General features: G+C 40.7%; 1 protein-coding gene across 2 annotated transcripts in view; it reads left to right on the top strand.

Moving 5' to 3' along the window:
- The window catches only part of DMD (dystrophin), a 1,354,185-nt gene that overhangs the window by 1,177,835 nt on the left and 153,058 nt on the right, over positions 1 to 23,292 (top strand). For both annotated transcript variants that reach the window (XM_056862020.1, XM_056862019.1), the window contains one exon: positions 9,703 to 9,763. In XM_056862020.1, the coding sequence (XP_056717998.1) occupies positions 9,703 to 9,763 (61 nt within the window). The remainder of the gene's footprint in view (positions 1 to 9,702; positions 9,764 to 23,292) is intronic.

Genomic DNA, 23,292 nt, shown 5'->3' with positions numbered 1-23,292 from the left:
CCATCTCCGAATCCTTTTTAAATACCCTTCGGAACCACTGCCTCTCTGAACGCTCCACTCACACCCTACCCCCTGGGGTAATAGAACAAGGAGGCTCATGGTACAAAGACTCTAAATTGTATGTACCCAAGGCACTTCGAAAAGAAGTCTTACACTTAGCTCATGGAGTAAAAACAGCTGGACACTTTGGATTCCTAAAAACTCTCCACTTATTGCGCAGACAATTTTGGTGGGGGGGGATGCGTTCCGACGTTGACTCTTTTATTCGCAGCTGCCCTGTTTGCGCCACAGTGAAGCGATCACAAGGCAAACCCCCGGGGCTACTGCAACCTCTAGAAACACCCACCAAACCATGGGAAGTGATTGCTATGGACTTTATGACTGATCTCCCTCTCAGCGGGGGAAAAACTGTGTTATGGGTTGTTACTGATTTGTTTTCCAAGCAAATCCATTTAGTCCCATGCGCAGGGATCCCCTCTGCTCAAAAAATGGCCCGCCTCTTCGTTACACATATCTTCAAATTACATTCGTTTCCACGCAAAATAATCTGTGACCGCGGCAGTGGCTTTGTTTCCAAGTTTTGGAAAGCATTCCTCAAGTTGGTGGGGGTTGAACAGGGATTGTCTACTGCATACCATCCTCAAACCGATGGTCAAACTGAACGTGTAAATGCTGTCCTTGAATGTTATTTACGCTGTTATGTGAACTACCACCAAGATAACTGGGTAGAACTGTTACCTTTTGCAGAATATGCCTACAATAATGCTGTACATCAATCTACAGGTTTTAGCCCATTCTATGCAGTGTATGGACAGGATTTCGGTCCTGTTACGCCCAAAAATAATGGGGAGGGGGAGGGAGATCCTGACGTTGCTTCCTGGGCACACACCCTCCGTACCACTTGGCCTTGGCTCGTTAGCAATCTCGACCGAGCCAAGCGCAAATACAAAGCACAAGCTGATAAGCATCGTTCCCCCGGGGGCGAACTGCGAGTGGGTAAATTAGTCTATCTTTCCACCAAAAACCTACGTTCCACCCGTCCGTGCCTTAAACTCAATGCTAAATTCATTGGCCCTTTCCCAATCACACGGGTCATAAATCCTGTCACGGTGGAATTAGCTCTCCCGAAAACTCTGAGGCGTGTGCATCCCGTTTTCCACATTAGCCTCCTGAAACCCCATACGGCCTCTCCACAATGGCATCCCGATCCGCCCCCCGAACAGCCCATTATGGTGGGGGGGGAAGAGCACTTCGAAGTCTCCAAAATCCTTGATTCCCGTGTTCACCATGGCAACCTGCAGTGCTTAGTCCGTTGGAAGCACTTCCCCCCTGCCTACGACGAGTGGGTTCGTGCACGAGATGTCTCCGCCCCCAAACTAATTGATGCCTTTCACACTACCTACCCGGACAGACCATCCCCCTAGCCGACTGGGAGGGGGCCTTAAGGGGAGCAGGATGTCAGGCTGCTATCTCGGTTTCAGTATTGTTTCTGTGTCGGTACTGTACTGTCTAGCCTCAAGGCCGACCACACATACCAAGGCCTGGGAATACTGCTCCTGGGAAAGTTGCCTCTGTCTGTGTATGCTGATGTTGTATAATCTCCCGCCATTTACCGCCTTATATTATCGTTCGGCTAGTAAGACTCTCATAGCTGCCATAGTTCCCTGTATGCACTGTATTGCCTTTTTGACCAGTAAAAGCCATCTGCTTGGGTTCTATATGACTCTGTGGTGATTTCTGGTTCGAAGGGTCAGGAGCTTACACATACATAGCTATTCCATTAATTTTCCTTTTCTCATTGCATGTTGTAAAAGGTTTTCCTAATTTTGGCTGATCTACTCGTGAGATGTCCTTTGGTAAAATATGCATTTCCTGTGAACAAAAAATATTAGCTTTAGCTTTTTGTAAATGATAAAATACCTTTCTCCTCTTATTGGGAGAGTTTAACCCATTAACATTCCAAGAAAGTACTTGCAGCATATTAAATTTCAATTTTTCCCATTAATATTTTCCCCCATTTTTTAATCAAATCACTTTTTAAACTCACCCCTCTTCCCCCCTTATATTCCCTTTAGTCCCGTTATAACAGTTCATCCTTCTTCTTCATCTAGTGGAGACTCTTCCTCTGGTGTTTCTTCTGGTAGTACCCCTCCACTTGCTTCATCTGCTTTGGCCTCTTCTGGTAGATCCTTTGAAGGTAGTTGACTTGATGGTTTAAGAAGATCCTTGTCGTATCTTCTTCAAAATTGTTCAGCTTTGAGTGTGTCTGTAAACATATATCTTTCGGCCTTGAAAAAAAAGAGATGCCTTGTGGGTATTCCCATCTATGTTGAATGCAACTGAACTTCAGCCTTTCCACAATCTCTGAAAAATCTTTCCTTTTTCTAAGCAGTTTGACAGGAATTTCTTTCATTATTCTCAAAGGAATGCCCTCTATTGTAAGTTGATTATTGTAATGTTGGTTCAAGATAAGATCTCGATGACTTCTGGAAAAAAGTTGAATCAAACAGTCTCTTGGTACGTTGTTTTTACTTGCAAAAACTGAGTTGACCCTATATGCTGTTACTATCATTCCTTCAATGACTTCTTCCTCCTCCTGCAAAAACTCTGCCAGATGTACCTTTAAAAAACCTTTTAGATCTTTTCCTTCAGCTTTTTCTTTGAGACCAATAATTGAATATTTATTAAAAATAAAAAGATAGTAGATAAATTAAAGATAGATATGCAAAATTGTTTTCTGGAAAATGTAGACAAGGGAGTAACTGATACGATGGTATGGGATGCTGGTAAAGCTGTATTTAGAGGACTTTTGATTCAGCAAAACTCAAGATGGTTTAAACAGAAAGAGGTACAAAAGAAAACAATATTAGAAGAAATTAGAATGGGTGAAAAACAAATTAGAAAAATACAAGATAAATCACTTAAGCAAAAACAGGTCAACAACTTGAAAAGGTTACAACTACAATATGTATTTTTAATTACAACAGAAATTGAAAAAAAGGTAATGTTTAATAGACAAAGTTTTTTGAACATGCTAATAAACCGGGTAAGTTGTTGGTCTGGCAACTTAAAAACAAAGAAAAGAAACTTAATATTAAGAATAAAAAAAGAAGGTAAATTAATAACAAATAAACAAAATATTATGGAAGTATTTGTAGATTATTATATAAATTTATACAGTAGAAAACCGGTATCAGAAAAGGAAATGGATGTCTACTTGAAACAATTTGATTGGGAAAATATATCACAGGATAATAGGGATTTATTAGATTCCATGATAACCAAGAATTAAAAGATGCAATTGGTAAGAGTAAATTAAATAAATCTCCAAGTTCCGATGGATTTACAGCATTTTATTATAAAATTTTTGAAGAACAATTATCCCCACATTTATTAAAAGTTATGAATTCTTGCTTGCAGAATGGTTCTATTCCCCAGACCTGGAAACAAGCAAATGTAGTATTAATACCAAAGCTGAATACAGATGTATTAGAAGTTAAAAATTACAGACCAATTTCTTTATTGAATAATGATTATAAACTTTTTGTTGATATTTTAGCCTCTAGATTAAAAAGGGTATTAATAGATTTTATTCATGAAGATCAATCGGGTTTCCTTCCAGGTAGAATGATTAGTCAAAATGTCAGAACAGTGATAGATTTGTTGGAGTATGCAGAAAATACCACAACTCCATTAGATATAATTTTTTTTGGATGCTGAGAAAGCGTTTGATAATGTTAATTGGAGGTTTATGAAAAAAGTTTTGGAATATATGGGTATGGGAACTGGTTTTAAGACAGCTATTGAAAGTATATACACGCAGCAAACAGCTAGATTGTTAATTAATGGTATACTATCACTGCAGATAGAAATTCAGAAGGGAACCAGGCAAGGATGCCCGCTTTCACCTTTATTGTTTATTTTAGTTTTAGAAGTTTTACTTAAAAAAGATAAGACAGAATGATAATTTAGTAGGTATTAGATTTGGGAGAAATCATTATAAGGTTACAGTGTATACAGATGATTTAGTTTGTTTTCTGACTAACCCTAATAGGTATGCCAATAAAGGTTAATGAAATGAAATGAAATGACTAACCCTAATTGCCAAATTGAAAACTGGAATAATATTGTGGAGGTATATGGAAAGCTTGCAGGATTTAAAATAAATAGAAATAAAACCAAAATATTGGTTAAAAAATATGACTCTCTCACAGCAACAAGAATTATTAAGTAAGACCGGTTTCACTACTGATCCTAAAGTTTAATATTTAGGAATATGGTTAACTTCAAATAATCTTAATTTATTTCAAAATAACTATATTAAAATTTGGCAACAAATCGCTACAGATTTTAAAAATTGGGAAAGATTACCATTATCATTATGGGGAAGAATTTCAGTAGTTAAAATGATGGTATTATCCAAGATGCTTTATTTATTTCAAAATTTACCAATTCTGAAAGGAGCAAAAAAATTTAAAGCCTGGAAAAAAGAAATCTTGAACTTTTTAAGGGGAAAAGAAAGACATAGGATAGCATATAACAATTTAATAGAATTAAAAGAAACAGGGGGCCTGGGTTTACCAGACCTGAGAATGTATTATGAAGCATCTTGTTTTGTTTGGCTAAAAAACTGGATTTTATTAGAGAATCCCAGATTACTTGAATTGGAAGGATTTAATTTACAATTTGGTTGGCATGCATATTTATGGTATGAAAAACACAAAGTAAATAAAGATTTTAATTATCATATTATTAGATCTAGTTTTTTTCCAGTATGGAAAAGATATAAAAAATCTTTGGAAGTTAGAACCCCTGGTTGGATTAATCCAGTAGAAGCATTTATGAAAAGAGGTAAACAGCTTAATTTAGATATAGGTAATTATAGACAAATCATGGAGTGCAGAGAAGGGGAGTGGTCCCTTAAACTTAGAGAAGAGCTTAATATTAAGGATTGGTTTATGTATTATAAATTAAAGGATATATTTAATAAAGATAAATTAGTGGGATTTAATAGAAATAAATCTAAGTTGGAATTAGTATTAAATAAAGGAAATAAAGGTATGATAGCGAGGGTTTATAAATTATTAATAGAAGTAAATTTAGAGGAAAAAAGGATTAAACCAGTGATGGTTAAATGGATGAGGGACTTAGAATATAATATTAATTTGGAGGTTTGGGAGAGGCTCTGGAAAAAAGAATTAAAATTCACAATCACGAATGAAATAAGAGAGAATTTATACAAGATGTTTTATAGATGGTATATCACACCAGTGATGTTAAATAAAATGAATTCAGGATTGACGGATTTATGTTGGAAATGTGAAATGGAAAAAGGAACTTTTATGCATGCATGGTGGGTATGTAAAAAGGTTAAACCATTTTGGAAAAAAGTAGTGAAAGAGACCTCTAATCTGATTAATATCAAAGTAAAAAAAGAACCTGTTTTTTGTTTATTGGGAATTCCCAAGGAGAAAATGAATAAAAGTGATAGTCATATGTCAATATAGCTTTGCTGCAGCAAGAATTATAATAGCTAAATCCTGGAAGCAAGTAAATGGACCTCTAATTAAAGACTGGAGAGAAAAATTATGGATATATATGCGGATGGCCAAACTAACTGATTCCCTTCACGGGAAGGATCTGGAAGAATTTAAAACTACTTGGTCAAAGGCCTTTGCATATTGGGATAAAATGTCAAAAATGAATTTTACTAATATAGTGAACGAGTTATAGATACAATAGAACAATTGAATGTTGATAATATGTTTAATTTTAAACTGCTTAGACACTTCTCCAGAAGTCTCTCACACTGGTGATGGGATACTTAATAAGGTGGGTGGTGGGTAGTTATGATACCTTGATTACTTGTATTTTATTATATAATGTAGTTATATTCTGTATATTGTAGGTATCGTTTTGTATTTTTCTTTTCTGTTTTGTTTTATGTTATAAAAACAATAAAAAATTATTTATAAAAAAAGTGGAGGAGTGGGGAATCAGTTCACCAGATTATGTGGAGGAGTGGGGAATCAAACCTGGTTTTCCAGATTAAAGTACTCTGCTCCAAACCACTGCTCTTAACCACTACACCACGCTGGCTGGTGAATGGCTGAGAAGGAAAGAATGAAACAGGGAAAAGGGAGAGGACATGAAGGATTCCAGAATGAGGGGAAGAGGAAATTATTCAGGGAGGGGGATAGAGGGGAAAGTGAGGTGCCCCCTACAAATCCCTGAGGGTTCCCTGCTATGCATGTGTGTCTGGCCCAGTGGCCAGTACCACGTAACTGGGCCATAGTTTTCTTTGGTAGAGGCTGCTGGGGCGGGGGGACTTGAAGAGAAAGGGGGGAGATAAATGTAGGTTGTCTGTAGGGTTGGATGGGGAGAAGGAAGCTGTAAAAAGATAGAGGCTATGGGGGTTTCAGGAAAGGGAAAGAGGATGTTGTGAGTGAGGGGGAAATGAGATGATCCCCGCAAGTCCTTGCAGGTCCCGTCCCCCCCATGGATATTCTAACAAGACAGATCCTTCTTGGGTTTCACCCAGATCTGGAGAAAAATCTCCTTTCTCTCAATATGGGCCCAATCCACAGATCTGTCCACGTTTGAGAAATAGATATGTAGGAGATGATTTTTATGATGATTATGACAATGATACGTATTTTGACCATAAGTAATCCACAGGGAGGAACTCCCTGGCCATTTAAAAAAAATTTCAAGGCAGTCTTCTTTGACTGATTACTAAAAATAGTTTTACTTGGAATTAATGATATATGTCTATTACCTAGTCTAGCTTTCTAATGGATGCTAAACCTCTACTGGCATCCAGAGATAAGAAACAGCTATTTAAAGCGTTTGAGTTTTTGCCAGAAATGAGATGATGATTCTTAGAGCAAAGTTGTAATAGGTATCACATACTTTGTCAACTCAATTTTAGGCAAGACTGGCATCACCCAACAGAGCAAAAACTGCATGATGGGCAGCCTCAGCACAACCTATTGAAAGAATCCAGTTATGTAGAACATCACAAAATTATTTATGTCCAAATGTTTTGTTTTTTTTTAATCTTTTGACTTATAGTCCGCCCTCTATCCCCTGCCGAGGGCAGGCTCAGAGCAGTCCACATCAAGTAAAAAACAATGCATAATACTACAAGAAAATCCCATCATAATTTAATATTAATTCCAGAATTTAAAACAGTTTTAAAAAAATTAGTTCCAGTTACAATTATCGTTCCCTTCATTAAGACTATTTAGGTGTGTAAGGTTCTTGAAATGTTATTGTCCATTTTGGAAAAAAGAATGCAACTTCAAGTAACGCTACAGAAACCCATTTCCCCCCTCCCCCAACCTAGATTTATAACATTCTGCCCCACTACTTTTCAACCTTTATTTGAATGATATGATCCCTTATTTACAAAAATAATCTTTCCATGCACCAATATTGGCTGGCCATGAAATTTCGGTACTGCTTTATGCCGACGACACAGCCTTATTATCAAGAACCCAAGTTGGACTCCGCAGAGCTCTAAATGTGTTTGCTGATTACTGCTCCCAGGAAGGCCTATCAGTAAATTATGATAAATCTAAAGTGATGTTTTTTTTCTAGATCCCGAACTGGACAGAAAGTTTGGAATCTTAAGGGAGGAAAAATTGGGCAGAAGCAAAGTTTTAAATATCTGGTGCTTATGTTCAGCTATAATCTTAATTGGAAACCCCATGTCCATTCAGTAACTGAAGTGGCCAAGATAAACGTAAATGCAGTGCTAAGGTTTTTCCACTCAAAAGGTGGTCAATACATACCTGCAGCCTTGGAGGCATTCAATGCTAAAATAATCCCTCAGATCTTGTTTGAGACAGGTGTGTGAATAAGCGGAGTCTCTGAGAACTTGGATAACACACTTCTTCAGTTCTTACAGAAGCTGGCTGGGGTGCCCGATTGTGTGGCAGGAACTGCTCCCAGGGTGGAGCTTGTGCAGTGCTCATTTGAGTCCAGGGCTTGGGCTGCCACTTTTAAACTTAGAATGAAGGCTTTTTTTGCAGCGCCAAATACCCAGGGTGGGTTTCTACATCTTCTAAAACAAGACAACTTTAGAAGTGAATGGATGAGATGTGTGGATAGTAGGATTGAAACTCTAGGTCTCTCCCTTGCAAACCTTAGTAACATGGGTATTCAGGAAGCGATGAAGTTACTTAGCACAAGGGTGGCAGACCTTGACCAAGTGAGTACACTGAGTAGGGCAAGGCGAGTGTGCTCCACTGCTGCTGTAGGAATTTCTCCACTTACCACCCTCCCTTCATATTTAAAATTCCTCACAACTCCCAGCCATAGGGGAGTTTTTATGCTCGCCAGACTGAATGTCCTTCCAACAGCTGAATTGAGCGGTCGGTTTGATAAAGTCCCATTTTCAGACAGGCTGTGTGTCTGTGCATCAGGAGCAATTGAGACAATAGATCACTTTCTGTTATTCTGTGACCTGTGGGCTACACTCAGGGCCACCTGGATTGCACCCATTTTATCAAGATACCATCTTCCTGTTGACTCTTGGGTGGTCCCATTTCTGCTGGGTGATGCCGACCCAGAAATAACCAAAGGTGTTGCGAAATATCTGGTAATAATAGTTTCCTTAAAGGGACGGCAAGGCTAAACTATTGTTAAACTATTTATAACATTCAACAAAACATGCAATGGTGAAAATGCCTGCAGACTGCGCAACTTGTTTGTAAATTATGATTTCAATTTTTGTGGAAAATATGAAAAATGTGTAGCCAAATACCCCATCTATTACATTAAACAGAAAGTAAGACTACATTCATTGAAACATTTAAGGTGTCATTGTTTGCAGTAGTATGTGGAATAATATCTTGGAATTGTATGGAGTCACATTTGGCTGCCCAAATCAGTACCTTTTTAAAAAGCTAAAATCCCCTCCACATTACCTGGCCTATGTGATGTGCTAGACAATACCACCTTGGGCTCAATCCTACCACTGTTCTCCAGAAAGACTTCAACTGTTTTTGAACCAGATCATTGTTTTGCTCTAAATAACGGAACTATAGCATCCCATAAAGATCTATAAAAACTGACATTCAACTGGCTGAAATATCACAAGCTCAATCTGTTTATAAAAGAGTGTTTGAATTTTATTTAAACCATAATACCTTTCATTTCCATTATTTGAAACTATGTTCAAACCACAGAGATTCTTTAAGGGTGGAAGCAATAATAGAACTGTTCTGTGTAAAAGAATAAGGAACATAGTGAACTGGCAAGTCTTCCCATCTTTGACAGTAAACCAGGTTGTATTTTTGTTCCTAAAAAGATAAGAAACATTAATCAAGAAGCAAATATGGAAAAAGGTAGCAGACAGTAACAGCCAGAGAAACTTTAAAAAGGTGTGCAGCAGAAAGGCAGACAGCATGCTGCTTCCATTTCTTATCTTTTCTTTAAGTTTAGTAGCTGAAAAGGTTTTTGCATTTATCTCTGCAGCCGAATGAGTTCAATTTCACTCAGATTAGAGCAGAAATTTCTGAACAGCAGGTTAATCCTTCTTGGCTTCATGGGCAACTGAGCAAAAAGACTCATATCAGGGTGGCCAAGTGTAAAATTGTAATTCCAGAGATTAATGCTTTCTTTCCTGTTTGCTTTGAACTTGACCTCCATGTCTCTTTTATTTGATTTGATGTTTTGTTTTTGTTTTGTTAACAGCTTCTGTCCAGGGCCCCTGGGAGAGGGCAATATCGCCAAACAAAGTGCCCTACTACATCAAGTAAGTATTAAACTGTTATTACTAACTACTTGATGCTGTCATTCTTAGCTAATTATCATTACTTGCCCTGAATAATTAATAATTCCACTCCTACTGGTTCAATCATACCGTACTGGTTCAAACTGAATATTTCAAGCCTGTCCCCTTAACGAGAGAGAGAGAGAGAGAGAGAGAGAGAGAGAGAGAGAGAGAGAGAGAGAGAGAGAGAGAGAGTGAGAGTTATAACAGCAAGAATTGTGTTACAGTACATGTCAACTCTATACAACTGGAACTCAATGAGAAAGCTAGACTTTAAGAGTCATCAGATGAATGTGCATTGGTCGTTTGCTTGACTAGATATGTCTGTTCAACTATCATTGCTTTTAACATGGCAGATTACCTCGCTGATTGACAGTAAAAATAACATTAGAAGTTCTTGTTCTTCAAATCCATCCTAGCTGGAATATGTGAAAGAGTCTAATGGACTAGGAAGCAGTATTTGAGTGAGACCAAGACCTAACCTTCCTCCTCCAAAAATTGCTATGTATGTCTGTGATGGAAAGGTTTGGGTTTGGTTTTCTCTGGGGATAAATGCATGGTTTGGTAATGGAGAGTTTTTTTCACTCTGTCCTTTTTATGGATTGACTATTATCTGGTGAGGTGCACTTGGAACCCCAGCAACAGTGTGGAGCCAGCTAGGCTGGTCTTCCACAAGAAGCTGATGGATCCAGAGAGTTTTCTAATGTTTCTTGGAGCTTTTCTGGTCAGCAAGGCTGGTGCTCCCTGTCACAGGACTGGTCAATCTACGGAAAGCAGAAATGACCCAGATTGTAACCATGATTGCTCCATAGTACCCTCTTTCCTCTTGCAGGGGCTAGGATGCCCATTGGTTTACTGAGGAGCTCGAAGCAATGCAGTGGTTGGGCAGATTGTCAAAATGCAAGTGGAAGAACAATCAAACTTAATGTGACGGCAACCCAGCCGAGAGTGTACTGTCATGCCTCTGTGGCAGTGATGGTGGCAAACCAAGCTCACTTCTCTGCCACTATTGTCTCTCAGTAAGAAGAGAGTTTATTTTATAAGCACAAGTAAAACAAGAACGTAGCAATTTGGGTTATGAAAAATACAGAACAGCAGATTTTTTAAACGTTCCTTGCTAGCTAAACAGTTACAAGCTCTTCATAACCCCCTTTTTAATGGGGTGGTCCGAGCAGTTCAGGTACTGAGAGCAGGTTGGGCACGCATGTCTCATGATGATTGTGCAGTCCACAAATGTCAGGCTGCTCTCTTTCCCAGACTATGTTTCTATCTGGCTGTATGAATAAGGTTTTTTTTTTTGTCATATACCAGTCAGAAAGTGTGGCTCTCATTCAAAAGTTCCCTTCAAATATTGAATAAATCCAACTGACACCCACATAGTAAAAATTAAGAATAGAAAGAAAATCACTATATCTCAGTATTCATACAATGTATCAACATCTAAACATACATCAAAGAATATAGGCACAATGGCATCAATAAACCTCTGCAATAAAGCCATACATAGAAGGGCTGGAACAATAATGGAATAGAATGTCTGCTAGGAAGTCATTTTGATATACTGCCTTCCTCAGATCCAAAGCATGTTCCACTCTTTTTATGTCTCATTATTACTAACCCATGTGTTGAAAAATTCTTATAATAAGACCATGTGACTGTGAGTATTCCACACTAGCTCTCAAGAAATTCAAGGTCTGAGCTGATCTTGGAGATAAACATCTAAACATGACTATGTGCCTTGCCAGTCTTGGGAGAATGGAGGGTTTTGGTGGTGGGGAGGTGGATCAGGTAAAATCAATACACACACACACACCTATTCTTTTTGCCCCAAGAACAGTGTTCATACATAACATTAATTGTGTTTTTACCACTTCCTAGCCAAGTCAAACTTAATTGGAAAATATAAAATAGCCTCCGCAGAGGTGACAAACTCAAGTAAAAGTTATGGGAGAATTTACTGTAAAACTGCCTGCTTGAACATGATCTACAGTATGTAGTGCAGATGTAGGTATGGCCAACCAATGCATGGAATGTGCATTTAGACACATGTGAGGGGTTGTGGCTCAGTGGTTGAGCACTTGCTTGGCATGCAGAAGGTCCCAGGTTCAGTCCCCAGCATCTCCAGTTAAAAGGACTAGGCAGGTAGGTGATGTGAAAGACCCCTGCCTGGGACCTCTGAGAGCTGCTGCCAGTCTGAGTAGACAAAACTGACTTGGATGGACCAAGGGTCTAATTCATGTGTTCTGAGCTTCGTCTAGAACAAATGGGACTATTTCATGTGGTACACATTTAATTTTTATGGACTATACAATATCACTTTTATGTGACTGTTTTGATTCTCTCTGCCTCTCACAACATAAAATACACTTCTCCTGTGGTTTACTATCTGTTCTCAACATGGGTACAAAAACAATGCTAGTTGCCCCCATTTATTTAAAATTTCATGCTGTGTACAAATAGCTATTATTTTTATTGGAAAGATTTTCAGTGTCAGAATTATATTCTATTGGAACTAGTTTTTACAGTGCATCCCCACATCTTTCATATTGGTGGATCAAACCCATTACTTCCTTATACAAAGTATACAGCTTTATTACAGAGTATACAGGTTAGATGTCCACCCATGTGTTCTTTCTAACAGTCAGATGTGAGCTGCACTCAATTCCTGTGTGCATGGTGCCCAAATTCTGATTGCCACATGAATGGAGAAGGGGCTTCAGCCTCCCACCCACACACTATTTTCCCAACCTGAAACAGTCTGCAAAGAACACTATGTGTTCCATTGGGGAACCCCCACATGTACTCTGAGACCCAACCTGTGTATTCTATATTACGTAAACAGCTAGACGTTGCTGTGAAATACAGAACATTTAGCTTTGATTTTTTTCCAGCCCACATTATTCTTATTGTAACTTTGATTTAATAATTGGATATAATATTAGTTTAAATACTTAAAAGAGTTACTGTAAACCTTTAGTATGTACAGAAGGCAAACATCTCTGACCTTTTTCTGAATGTGGATGATTTTAAATTAAAGGGTAACATAAATTGTTTCTGTTAAGCACAAGAATGCACTGAAAGATTTATTGAACTATACTGGAAGGCCAATAAGTTGCATACATCCTACGATTCATGGCCAAACTACATGTTCGTTGTTGTTTTTTAACAGCAGCTGTGGGGGATGGCTTTTAAAATATAACAGCAAGCCCAAATAGCCCCAGAATGCTGCAGCGGGGGCAGGAAATGCTCCTGCCTTGTCCCCAGCTGTTTCCCCATGTTTAAACAATGCTGGGAAGGGAGTTTTCCCCATTTTTTGCTGCTCCACATGCACAAAATACTCCACACGGAGCAGCAAAAACAGGGAAATACTACCCTTTCCAGCATTGTTCCACAGCAGCTGCAGGGAACCCAAATTAGGTCCAGGGCTCAACTTAAAAAAAAAAAATGCACTTTGCCCTATAGACATCTTTTTCTCTCTCTCTAGCAGTTAAGCTTTTCTTGTGCTGCCTGCTTGCCTGATATTGGGCAAGAATGAGGCTTGCACAGGCTCTGTTTCCTCTCTGAGCTGAGGTCTTCCAATGCCCAGGTCCAGATCTTTGGTCTTATGTGACTTGGGGCTATGTCTAATAACACTTTGTCATCGGATTGTTAAACAAAAAAGAAAGATGTATTGAATTTCGTTTGCCTTTGCTCTCTCATTGGTGTTTGTGACAATGTAGACAGAGGACTATTTTACCACATAACTTACCTCAGATCTTACCATACATTTTATGGGTGATAAAAATAATATGTGTGATAAAAATAATCACTTAGAGCAGTAGTTCCCAGCTTGGGGGCCAAAGAGTTTACAAGGAGTCCATGAATTCATGTGTGCACTAAGCATTGTCATTTTGATCTTTTTGTCACTATGTATTTTCTCAGTCCTGACCTGGGTGGCCTGATCTTGGAAGCTAAGCAGGGTCAGCACCAATTAGTACTTGTATGGGAGGCCACCAAGGAAGTCCAGGATTGTTACACAGAGGCAGGCAACAACAAACCACTTTTTAAAAAAACATATTTTATTTATTTCAAAAGGGGGGATACAAAAGGAAAAAAAGAGAAAAGATAGGGGACCTTCTGCGAATAAAGTACATTAGTAGAAAATAGTAATAGCGTTTCAACATAAAAAGGAATTACACCATAATCACCACAACAATTTCTCTAATTGATTAAATAAAGTATCTTATTCCGATAGAAGATATTCACTTTGCTATAATCAATGATTATATCTTTATTCTTGTTCTGCTAGAAAATAACTTCACTTTGTTTCAACCAATATTTATATCGTTTTATAAAGTTTCAACTACTGGTTTCCATATACCTATAAAACAAACTCAATTTTTTCGTTAAACTGTTCAAGACCACTTCTGTTGGTTTCTGGCCTTGAAACCCCCTGTGGTGCTGCCATAAGTCAGCTGCAACTTTACAGCCCATTCCAACACTATTTAATTTAACTTATTTATTATTTATTCAATTACCTCATTTATAGTCCACCTTTCTCACTTGGACTCAAGGCAGATTATACAGAGTGAGTCAATACAATCAACAGGATGGGGGTATTCAGTAAACAATACAATAATATTAGTGTTGCAGAACCAATCATAAATTTAAAAAAGAACTGAAGCAAAGCATAAGCCTTAACATGACACATTAAATGACAGAAAAATTACATAGTACTATCCTAGTTTCAGTAAGCTAAACATAGTAGTATAGACCACAGTCCCTAATCATTTATCTAAGTAACTTTGTTAATCATTTATTACACTACAACTCTATTGCCTGCATAGAAATGCTCTCTTGAATAATTCAGTTTTGCAGTTTGCAGAAAGCCAGGAGAGTGGGAGCCTTCGTGACCTCCTCAGCTACTATCATGTTGGGGGACTGCAGTTTTTTTTTTATGATAAAAAGGATCCTCATATTCGAAAAGATTGGGAATCACTGACTTAGAGGATTATCCTAAGGTGAGAGATCTCATCGGTTTGTCAAGTTGGTTAACATGTCAACATTAACCCGTTCATATATTTGGTCACCTAGATGGTGTCAGTGCAGGAATACACAGCTACATCATCCCCAACAGATGCTTCTGATTAAAGACCTGATTAAAGCCTTACAGAGGCAGTCTGTTACATAGCTGAACAAAAAGCCTTTAATGTTCAGATTTCTTCTATTTTCCGAACCAAAATCCATATCTTTTTCAACCATTTGTTCTCGTCCTGCCTTCCATCTTCTGTGTGACATCCTTTCAGATATTTGCCGACTGCAGTCATGTAAACCCTTAGTCTTCCTTCTCCATGCTCTTTCAACCTTTCCTCATGGGGGCTGGTTTCCAGACCCCTTAGCACTGTGGTCATCCTGCTGGCCCTCCTCTAGTTTATTGATGCCCTTTGTAAAGAGTACCACTCAGAAGCCAGCAGGGCCCAGACCTACCCAAGGCCTGCTTTGCAGTCCTAAGAGGGGTGAGGAGGGAGGTAACGTTAGCTGGGCTGGCAGAGTCTGGTGGCATGGCTGAGTAACAGCCTGGGAGGCCTCCACACACATGCGGGTTCACCAGGTGCAGTGACCTTCTTCCAGGCTCTGGACCAATCGGGCTTTACCCAGCCTGGCCGGGGACGGGGTCCTGGCTGGCGGACCTCAACAAAGCAGGTTGTCCCTCTGGCTCAGCCTGGCCAGGATATTAGCTCCTGCTACACCACTGGGCCTCAGTTGGCCTTGTGTTTCCCCCCCCCCACTCAGCCCACCCCTTTTTGCAGAGCATTTTGGAGGTTCTTGTATTGGATTACTTTTGCGTTTTATGGTTTTGATTGTTTACTGACTTGTCACAACTGTGTTGGGCAGTATCAGCATGGGGACGGATCCATTGGGGGGGAGGGAGAAGTGGCCTGCATACCTGTTTCCCCCATCTTCAGGGATCCTCTTAAGGGATTTGGGGGTGAGGGCTTACAGGGAATATGCCCAGCTGGGGGCTGTCAAAGTGCTCTTACTTTCAAGTGGTAGCGGAAACCACACAGTGGCTGCTGCCCATGTGGAATCCTGCACACTACCACCCCACGTATCTTCCTACCCAGCAGGTGGGCTGGGGCAGGGTGGAGTACATCGGCTGGCAGGCAGGTCGGCCAATGCCAGGATCCATTGCCCCATGCTGTGCCAATGTTCCGTCAGCTGCTGTACCAATAAAGTTGTGGCAATTTTTATCCAAAAGGTTGTTGTGTCATTACATGGGTTTGCTATGGTGAGGGCGCTTCACCATCTCTTCGCCCTTCATTGCTGGGGCCACAATAGGACACAATCCTCCAGATGTGGTCTGACCAGTTAAGAATAAGCAGGAACTATTATTTCTCATAAGATGGATGCTATACTTCTGTTAATGCAGCTCAAGATTGTATTAGCCCTTTTAGCATCCACATTGTACTGCTGGCTCATGTTCAGCGTATGCTAAACTAAGACAACTAGATCTTTTTAACAGGTGCAGCTGCCAAGCTAAGTTTCATCTATCCTATAAGTGTGATTTGATTTTTCCCCCCTAGCGATCCATGCACATTGCACTTATGGCCCTTTCTTTCACTTTACTCAATCATACTAGACTTTTCACTTGGATATGTATGATCCCCCCACCCAGAATAATTTCCACATTAGATAAAGGGCTGTTTTCTGTTGGAACAATTTAGAATTAAATAAATCTGAATATAGTTTCCTTCTGTTTTTTCTTTAAACTTAATCCTCTTTAGCAACATTATAAAACAGGAAAATTTCACTTCATGAAGTAGAATCACAGAATCATAGAGTTGGAAGGGACCACCAGGGTCATCTAGTCCAACCCCCTGCACAATGCAGGAAATTAACAACTACCTCCCCCCCCACATCCCCAGTGACCCCAACCCTCCCCCCACCATGCAGGATCCCACAATCAAAGCACTCCCGACAGATGGCCAGCTAGCCTCTGCTTAAAGACCTCCAAAGACGGGGACTCCATCACCCTCCGAGGCAGCACATTCTACTGTCGAACAGCCCTCACCGTCAGAAAGTTCTTCCTAATGTTTAGGTGGAATCGCTTTTCTATTAGTTTAAATCCATTACTCCTTGTCCTAGTCTCTGGAGCAACAGAGAACAAGCTAGTTCCCTCATCAACATGACATCCCTTCAAATATTTAAACATGGCTATCATGTCTCCCCTCAACCTTCTCTTCTCCAAACTAAACAAACCCAACTCCCTAAGTCTCTCCTCATAGGGCATGGATTCCAGACCTCTGACCATTCTGGTCGCCCTCCTCTGGACACGCTCCAACTTGTCAACATCCTTCTTAAACTGTGGAGCCCAAAACTGGACACAGTATTCCAAGCGAGGTCTGACCAATGCAGAATACAGTGGTAGTATTACTTCCCTTGATCAGACACAATACTCCTATTGATGCAGCCCAGAATTGCATTGGCCTTCTTAGCTGCCATATCACACTGTTGACTCATGTTCAGTTTGTGGTCCACTAAGACTCCCAGATCTCTTTCACATGTACTGTTGTCAAGCCAACTATCTCCCATCCTGTACCTGTGCCTTATGTTGTTTCTTCCTAGGTGAAGTACTTTACACTTTTCCTTATTGAAATCCATTTTATTGCTTATGGCCCAGCTCTCCATTCTATTGAGGTCATTCTGAAGTAGTAAGTATTCAGGTTGCAGTGCGTTAAAGTAAATCAGCACAGTTCATTAGCTTTAATTTAAACTTCACAGGTCTATACTAAGTTCTAGTGCACTGCTTTTTACTCCAGCATGCCAAAGGAGGCTGAGCCCAATAATATATCATTGTCGATAAAGATGATTTAACTTTTTCCTGCTAGATTCTGCAATAAGGCATAGTATCTCTGCTGAACAACTTACTTTACTGGATGCAAAAGAGAGAGAAAAGATAAAAGACATTTTGGTGCTATATTCACTTCCAAAATTAAAAAATTACATAGCTTATGGAAAGTTTCATGCACTATCAAAAACATTAAGTAATATTACCTCATATGCCAATAAAAGTAATTGTATTGTATTGTATTGTAATATTACCAAAGAGAAAAGGATATTTTACTAGTGCTTTCCTATTGATGGCATTTACTGTAAATGGTGTTAAGCTCAATTTACTAATAAGCTGGTAAACATAAATTTAAAGCTCAGAATAGGAAACAATGAAGAATATTCAATGCAATTAAAATGAAGGAATGAACATTAATGTTAACCCATTTAAATCAAACTATTTCACTATTCAAAGGATAGGATTTAATCATATAACTCATGTAAAATTCAAACAAAGTGTTTAATAGTATAATGGACATTATTTCCATGCATGTACAATTTATGTGATGAAACCCACATCACTATATTCTTTAGCTTGTTATTTTTGCTTTCACTATATTTTTGTCTAATAAAATGTGGAATACGTTAAATATAATGAATAAAATATTATTGTTCCAGCATTAAAAACTGGTGTCCATAAAAGACCACTTCATTTTTATACAACACACACTTAATCTGTCACTAAAAAACTGTCATGTGTGATGATGTAGTTATAATGTGATTTTGCTATTCATAGCTGTGGAGTTGTAATCCTACAGCAGAAACCATATTGTCTTGGTTAGCCTCATGTATTTAATGAGCAGGATCTAGCAAGGGAAGATTAAATTTGAATTTCCTGGTGGGATTCTTTGATATTGAAAGATTAGACAAACTGGAGGGTCCCCACCTTTAAATCTTAATTAAAAAGTTAATTTTCTACACATATTTCACTTATATAGAAGCTAGATATGCAAGAGAGGAAAATTTCCATTCTTTTTTTTAGGGCTGCAACACAAATTCACAACCCACAAGCAATTCTTAACGGTTGCTTTTCAGGCCAATGCTAAGATTTGGCAGTGGCCAGGGAGACTAAGAAAGCTTCCCCTAACTTGTGTGGTGGGGATTTTCATTTATTATCATACCTTTCTCTCTAGTGGAAGCCCTTCAGCAAACAAACACAAATAAAAATAAGAGCTCCAGATCAAGCTATGTAAAAGAATATTGCACAAGCTGTTGGCCCAGTTTCACCTTTGCTTTTTTTTTTTTACAATTCCCCCCAAATTTCATTTTGCAGCCCATTCCTGGGGAAGGGGGAGGTGTAGATCCGCAGAGGCTAGGAGCAGCACATGGTGTAATGGTTAAGGTGTCGGAGTAGGACCTGGGAAACCCAGGTTCAGATCCCCATTCATGCCATGGAAGCTTGCTAGGTGACCTTGGGCCAGTCACACACTCTCAACCCTAACTCTGACTTGATGGCAGAAAAAGAAATCTAATACTGATGTCCTTGCAAGGTATTCTGGTATGCACTGCTGCCACCATGATGGTACTAGAGTATTGTTATTGCTGTAGAGGCCACTACTGTTTCTATTCCTGCATCCTATTACATTTCTTGTTCTGAAGAACCTGCCTCAGTACTTTCTATTTATATTGTATAAATCTACTAATGCTTCATGATACAGGGCCAATTACTATGGGTAGCAAGAAATCCCTGCTGCAATGTCACAATCCACTATTATCTTGCTACAAAATGCTATGGCCAGCTATTGAAATGTAATGAAGTAATTATAATTTATGCTATTTTGAGAGTTTTGCAGCATTAAAAAAATTAATTCACTGGCTATTTCTTTGCTAGAACACTAGGTAAAAAGAGGCACAAGAAATTTTATAAAATGTCAATATAACATTTCCCCCCTCTGATGAATATCCTTTTGTGATCATTTGCATTGCTTTATGGTGATTATAGACGGCACTCAAAATGGTGCAATGCAGTTGAAACTCCCTGAACAGTAATATCAATTTGGAAAAGAAAAAAAACACACACACACTTCAGACAGCCTAAACCCCTTTGAAGAGCTATGTACAATGTACTGAAATAGAAGCACTTGCACTGTGTTCCCTACTCCAATAATTATTGTATAGTTGTGTATATGGGGTTGTTGTACATGACATGGGTTCAGTTACTTAAAAATAGTAATAATAAAAAAGAGAAACACACACACACACACACATACTTCAGACAGCCTAAACCCCTTTGAAGAGCTATGTGCAATGCACTGAAATAGAAGCACATGCACTGTGTTCCCATTCATTGGTCTGATGCATGGGAACAGTTTTAACAAGCCTCAGATCTGTATACACAGCACATGATAATACCTGTACAGATCACATGCAAGGTCCAGTTCTCTCTGTTAGTATACCAGCTGGATCTAAAAGAGAAAGACAGAAGATTTGGCACTGTACTACAACATTTCTTCAAAAGATGGCATAATAGTCTGTGGAAAAAGGATTTGAAGCAATATCTTGTCTTCCCATTTCATTTCTCTCTATAAATATAAATGGTTGTTTCAGGTGCCATCCCCCCATACACTGCAGGATCAGATCAGCCCAGAAAATTAGACTGAGATACTAATGAGATTAATATCCTGGGGTGGGCTCTGCTGGGAATTGATAGTGTAGGTGTAACAAAGGTTCTCCCACAGACATAAGAAACAATGACATTGCAGGCAGCTGCTTCATTACAAATATCATACAGTGCTAGTAACTTGTATATTCTGAGTTACTAGCACTGATACATTCCCAGCCCAGGGTAGTTGAGCTGGGGATTGTGCAGCCACGCCACCTACTGAACAGCTTGCTGTCGGGCTCAGCAAGCCAAAAATACAATTTCAAAGGAAACCCCATGGAACTCTCCATAGAGTTCTACGGTGCCTGCAAAAAGGGGTGTTCTCAGGCCCAAAGGGCTTCGGAAGCTGACGAACATCAGCTCCATCCCTGGGAATGCTCCCCTGATGCTGGCGCGAGCCCCTGTGCTGGGAAAACACTGCCGGTGAGGCTGTGCCGGCGCCCATGGTTCGCGCTGCCGTGCAGTTCCCCAATGCCAGCATGAGAGCCCCCACATCAGCATTAGTGCCACTTGAGCTTGCACAAGTGGCACTAATGCCAGCTCTTAGGTCATGCTGGCTTTCACCCCCCCCCTTGGATTGCGCTGTTAAAGGATCAATTGGTATACCACTGTGAGAGTTCCCAACCGAACTGTGCAAACTCCATAAAATCACTTGCTCAGACGTTGATGCAGAAACAAGGAGTTTATTGAAGGCTTCAGACAGTATAGGTCAAACACGAGTAAAAGTTGCAAGTGAGCAAGACTCCAAAGCTACAGAATTATATCCCCTACAGGGTACCAAGGTACACACCTATGTTATGGGAAGCTACAAGATAGATGGGTACAATACAGACATCAATCGACCCCAGAGGGCTTGTTAGGGCTATCTGGTCTCCAAGGCCGAATCTGGCATGAGGGAGTGAATCAAAGCACAGCAGGGGAGGCATCTGTTAGAGGGGAGGCATTCCAGCCAGGGCCTGACAGATATGGCGCCTGAACCCAGGAAATGCCAAACGGTGTGAACTGCTTTTATGAGTTCAGAGGGTGGGGGGAAACTGGGACCAACAGACAGAGACATGCAGACCCTCACATTCTGCCCCCCTTAAAGCCTCCTCCCCCGAGTTCGGGCGGACGAGGCTTATCTGGGTAGGCAGAGTGGAATTCTTGAACCAGGCGGGGGGCGGCCATGTGGGGAGCCGCCACCCATTCATCATGAGCGGAACCCAGATGCTTCCAGCGAACCAAATAGAACACTTTACCCTTCTTTATCTTAGAGTCCAAGACCTTGGAGACTTCCAAATGCATCTCTCCCCCCACGGACTTAGGGGGAGGATGGAATTGAGGGGCAGCTACATATGGTTTGAGCAAACTGATATGAAACACCGGATGCACACCCCGAAGGGATTTGGGGAGTTCTAATTCCACCGTGACATCGTTAATCACCCGGGATATGAGGAAAGGACCCACGTATCGGTCACTCAGCTTTTTACAAGGTCGAAGTGAACGTAGATTCTTTGTGGAAAGGTAACCTTGCCCCCCCACCTTGAGTTCCCATCCCGGGGACCGATGCCTATCCGCTTGGTCCTTGTATTTACGCTTGGCCCTCTCTAGGTTTTTCTGCAACCAGGGCCAAGTGGACCGTACCACTTGCACCCAATCCTGGACCTCCTGAACCCCCTCGAGTTCAGGGGTGATTGTGGCTGAGCCAAAGGGTCCAAAGTCTTTCCCATACACCACATGAAAAGGACTGAAACCTGTGGAGGAATGGGGAGCATTATTATAGGCATATTCAGCAAAAGGTAACAGATCCACCCAGTCGTCCTGGTGGTAATTAACATAACATCTGAGATAGCATTCGACCACGGCATTGACACGCTCTGTTTGACCATCGGTCTGGGGGTGATAGGCTGAAGAAAGCCCTTGCTCCTCCACCCCCATGACTTTCAAGAAGGCTCTCCAGAATTTGGCAACGAACTGGGCCCCTCTGTCGGAGAGGACCTTCCTAGGGATTGAATGATGTTTCATCACGTGATTAACAAACAATTTAGCCAACTTTTGGGCTGATGGTAGCCCCGTACAAGGGACGAAGTGAACCTGTTTGGAAAATAGGTCAGTGATTACCCATAGTACAGTTTTTCCCCGACTGGGCGGTAAGTCAGTGATAAAATCCATAGCGATCACTTCCCAGGGCATGGTTGGCGTTTCCAGAGGCTTCAAAAGTCCAGGGGGCTTTCCCATCCGTTTTTTTGGCCGTGGCGCAGACAGGGCAGCTGCGGACGTACAGTTCCACATCGGCTCTCATGCTAGGCCACCAAAATTGCCGTCTTACCAAATCCAAAGTTTTAACAAACCCAAAATGACCCGCAAGTTTGGCCCCGTGAACCATTTCCAACACCTCTTTGCGAAGAAGTTCAGGAACATAGAGTTTACCCCCCTGCACCCACCAAGATTCCCGTTGTTCAATGCCCGTGGGAAGGGTCTGCTGCTCTGCTTCCCTCAGAGCAGCGTCCCGAAGTCGCTGTTGAAAAGCCTCCGGGACACCTCTGAGGGGGGGGGCTTCTTGACGGTGGGATTGGGACCGGGTGGTTACTGCGAGGCCCGAAACGTCTCCTCTTTGCTCGGGGGTGAACAGGGAGTCCACTGGCCGGTCAAAATCATTGCGGTACTGTGGGAGCCGGGAGAGAGCATCCGCTAGAGCATTATCCTTCCCGGGCACATGTTTCAGGACAAAACGGAACTTAGCAAAGAATTGAGCCCAACGAATTTGCTTTGCGTTGAGCTTTCTAGCTCCTTTCAAAGCCTCGAGATTCTTGTGATCGGTGCACACCTCAAAAGGAGTCTCTGCCCCTTCCAGAAAGTGCCTCCAAATAGTGAGGGCATGTTTAACGGCAGCCGCCTCCTTCTCCCAAATGGCCCAGTTAATCTCGGACTGGGAAAACTTTCTAGAAAAATAGGTGCACGGTTTTAGGCGACCGTTCTCGTCCCGTTGCAAGAGGCCCCCCCCCCCATAGCAACATCTGAGGCATCGACCTGAACCACGAAAGGTTTATTACAGTCCGGG

Source organism: Euleptes europaea, chromosome 16 (assembly GCF_029931775.1).
Source record: "Euleptes europaea isolate rEulEur1 chromosome 16, rEulEur1.hap1, whole genome shotgun sequence".
Lineage (NCBI taxonomy): Eukaryota > Metazoa > Chordata > Lepidosauria > Squamata > Sphaerodactylidae > Euleptes > Euleptes europaea.
This window is presented reverse-complemented; position numbering and strand designations above follow the sequence as displayed.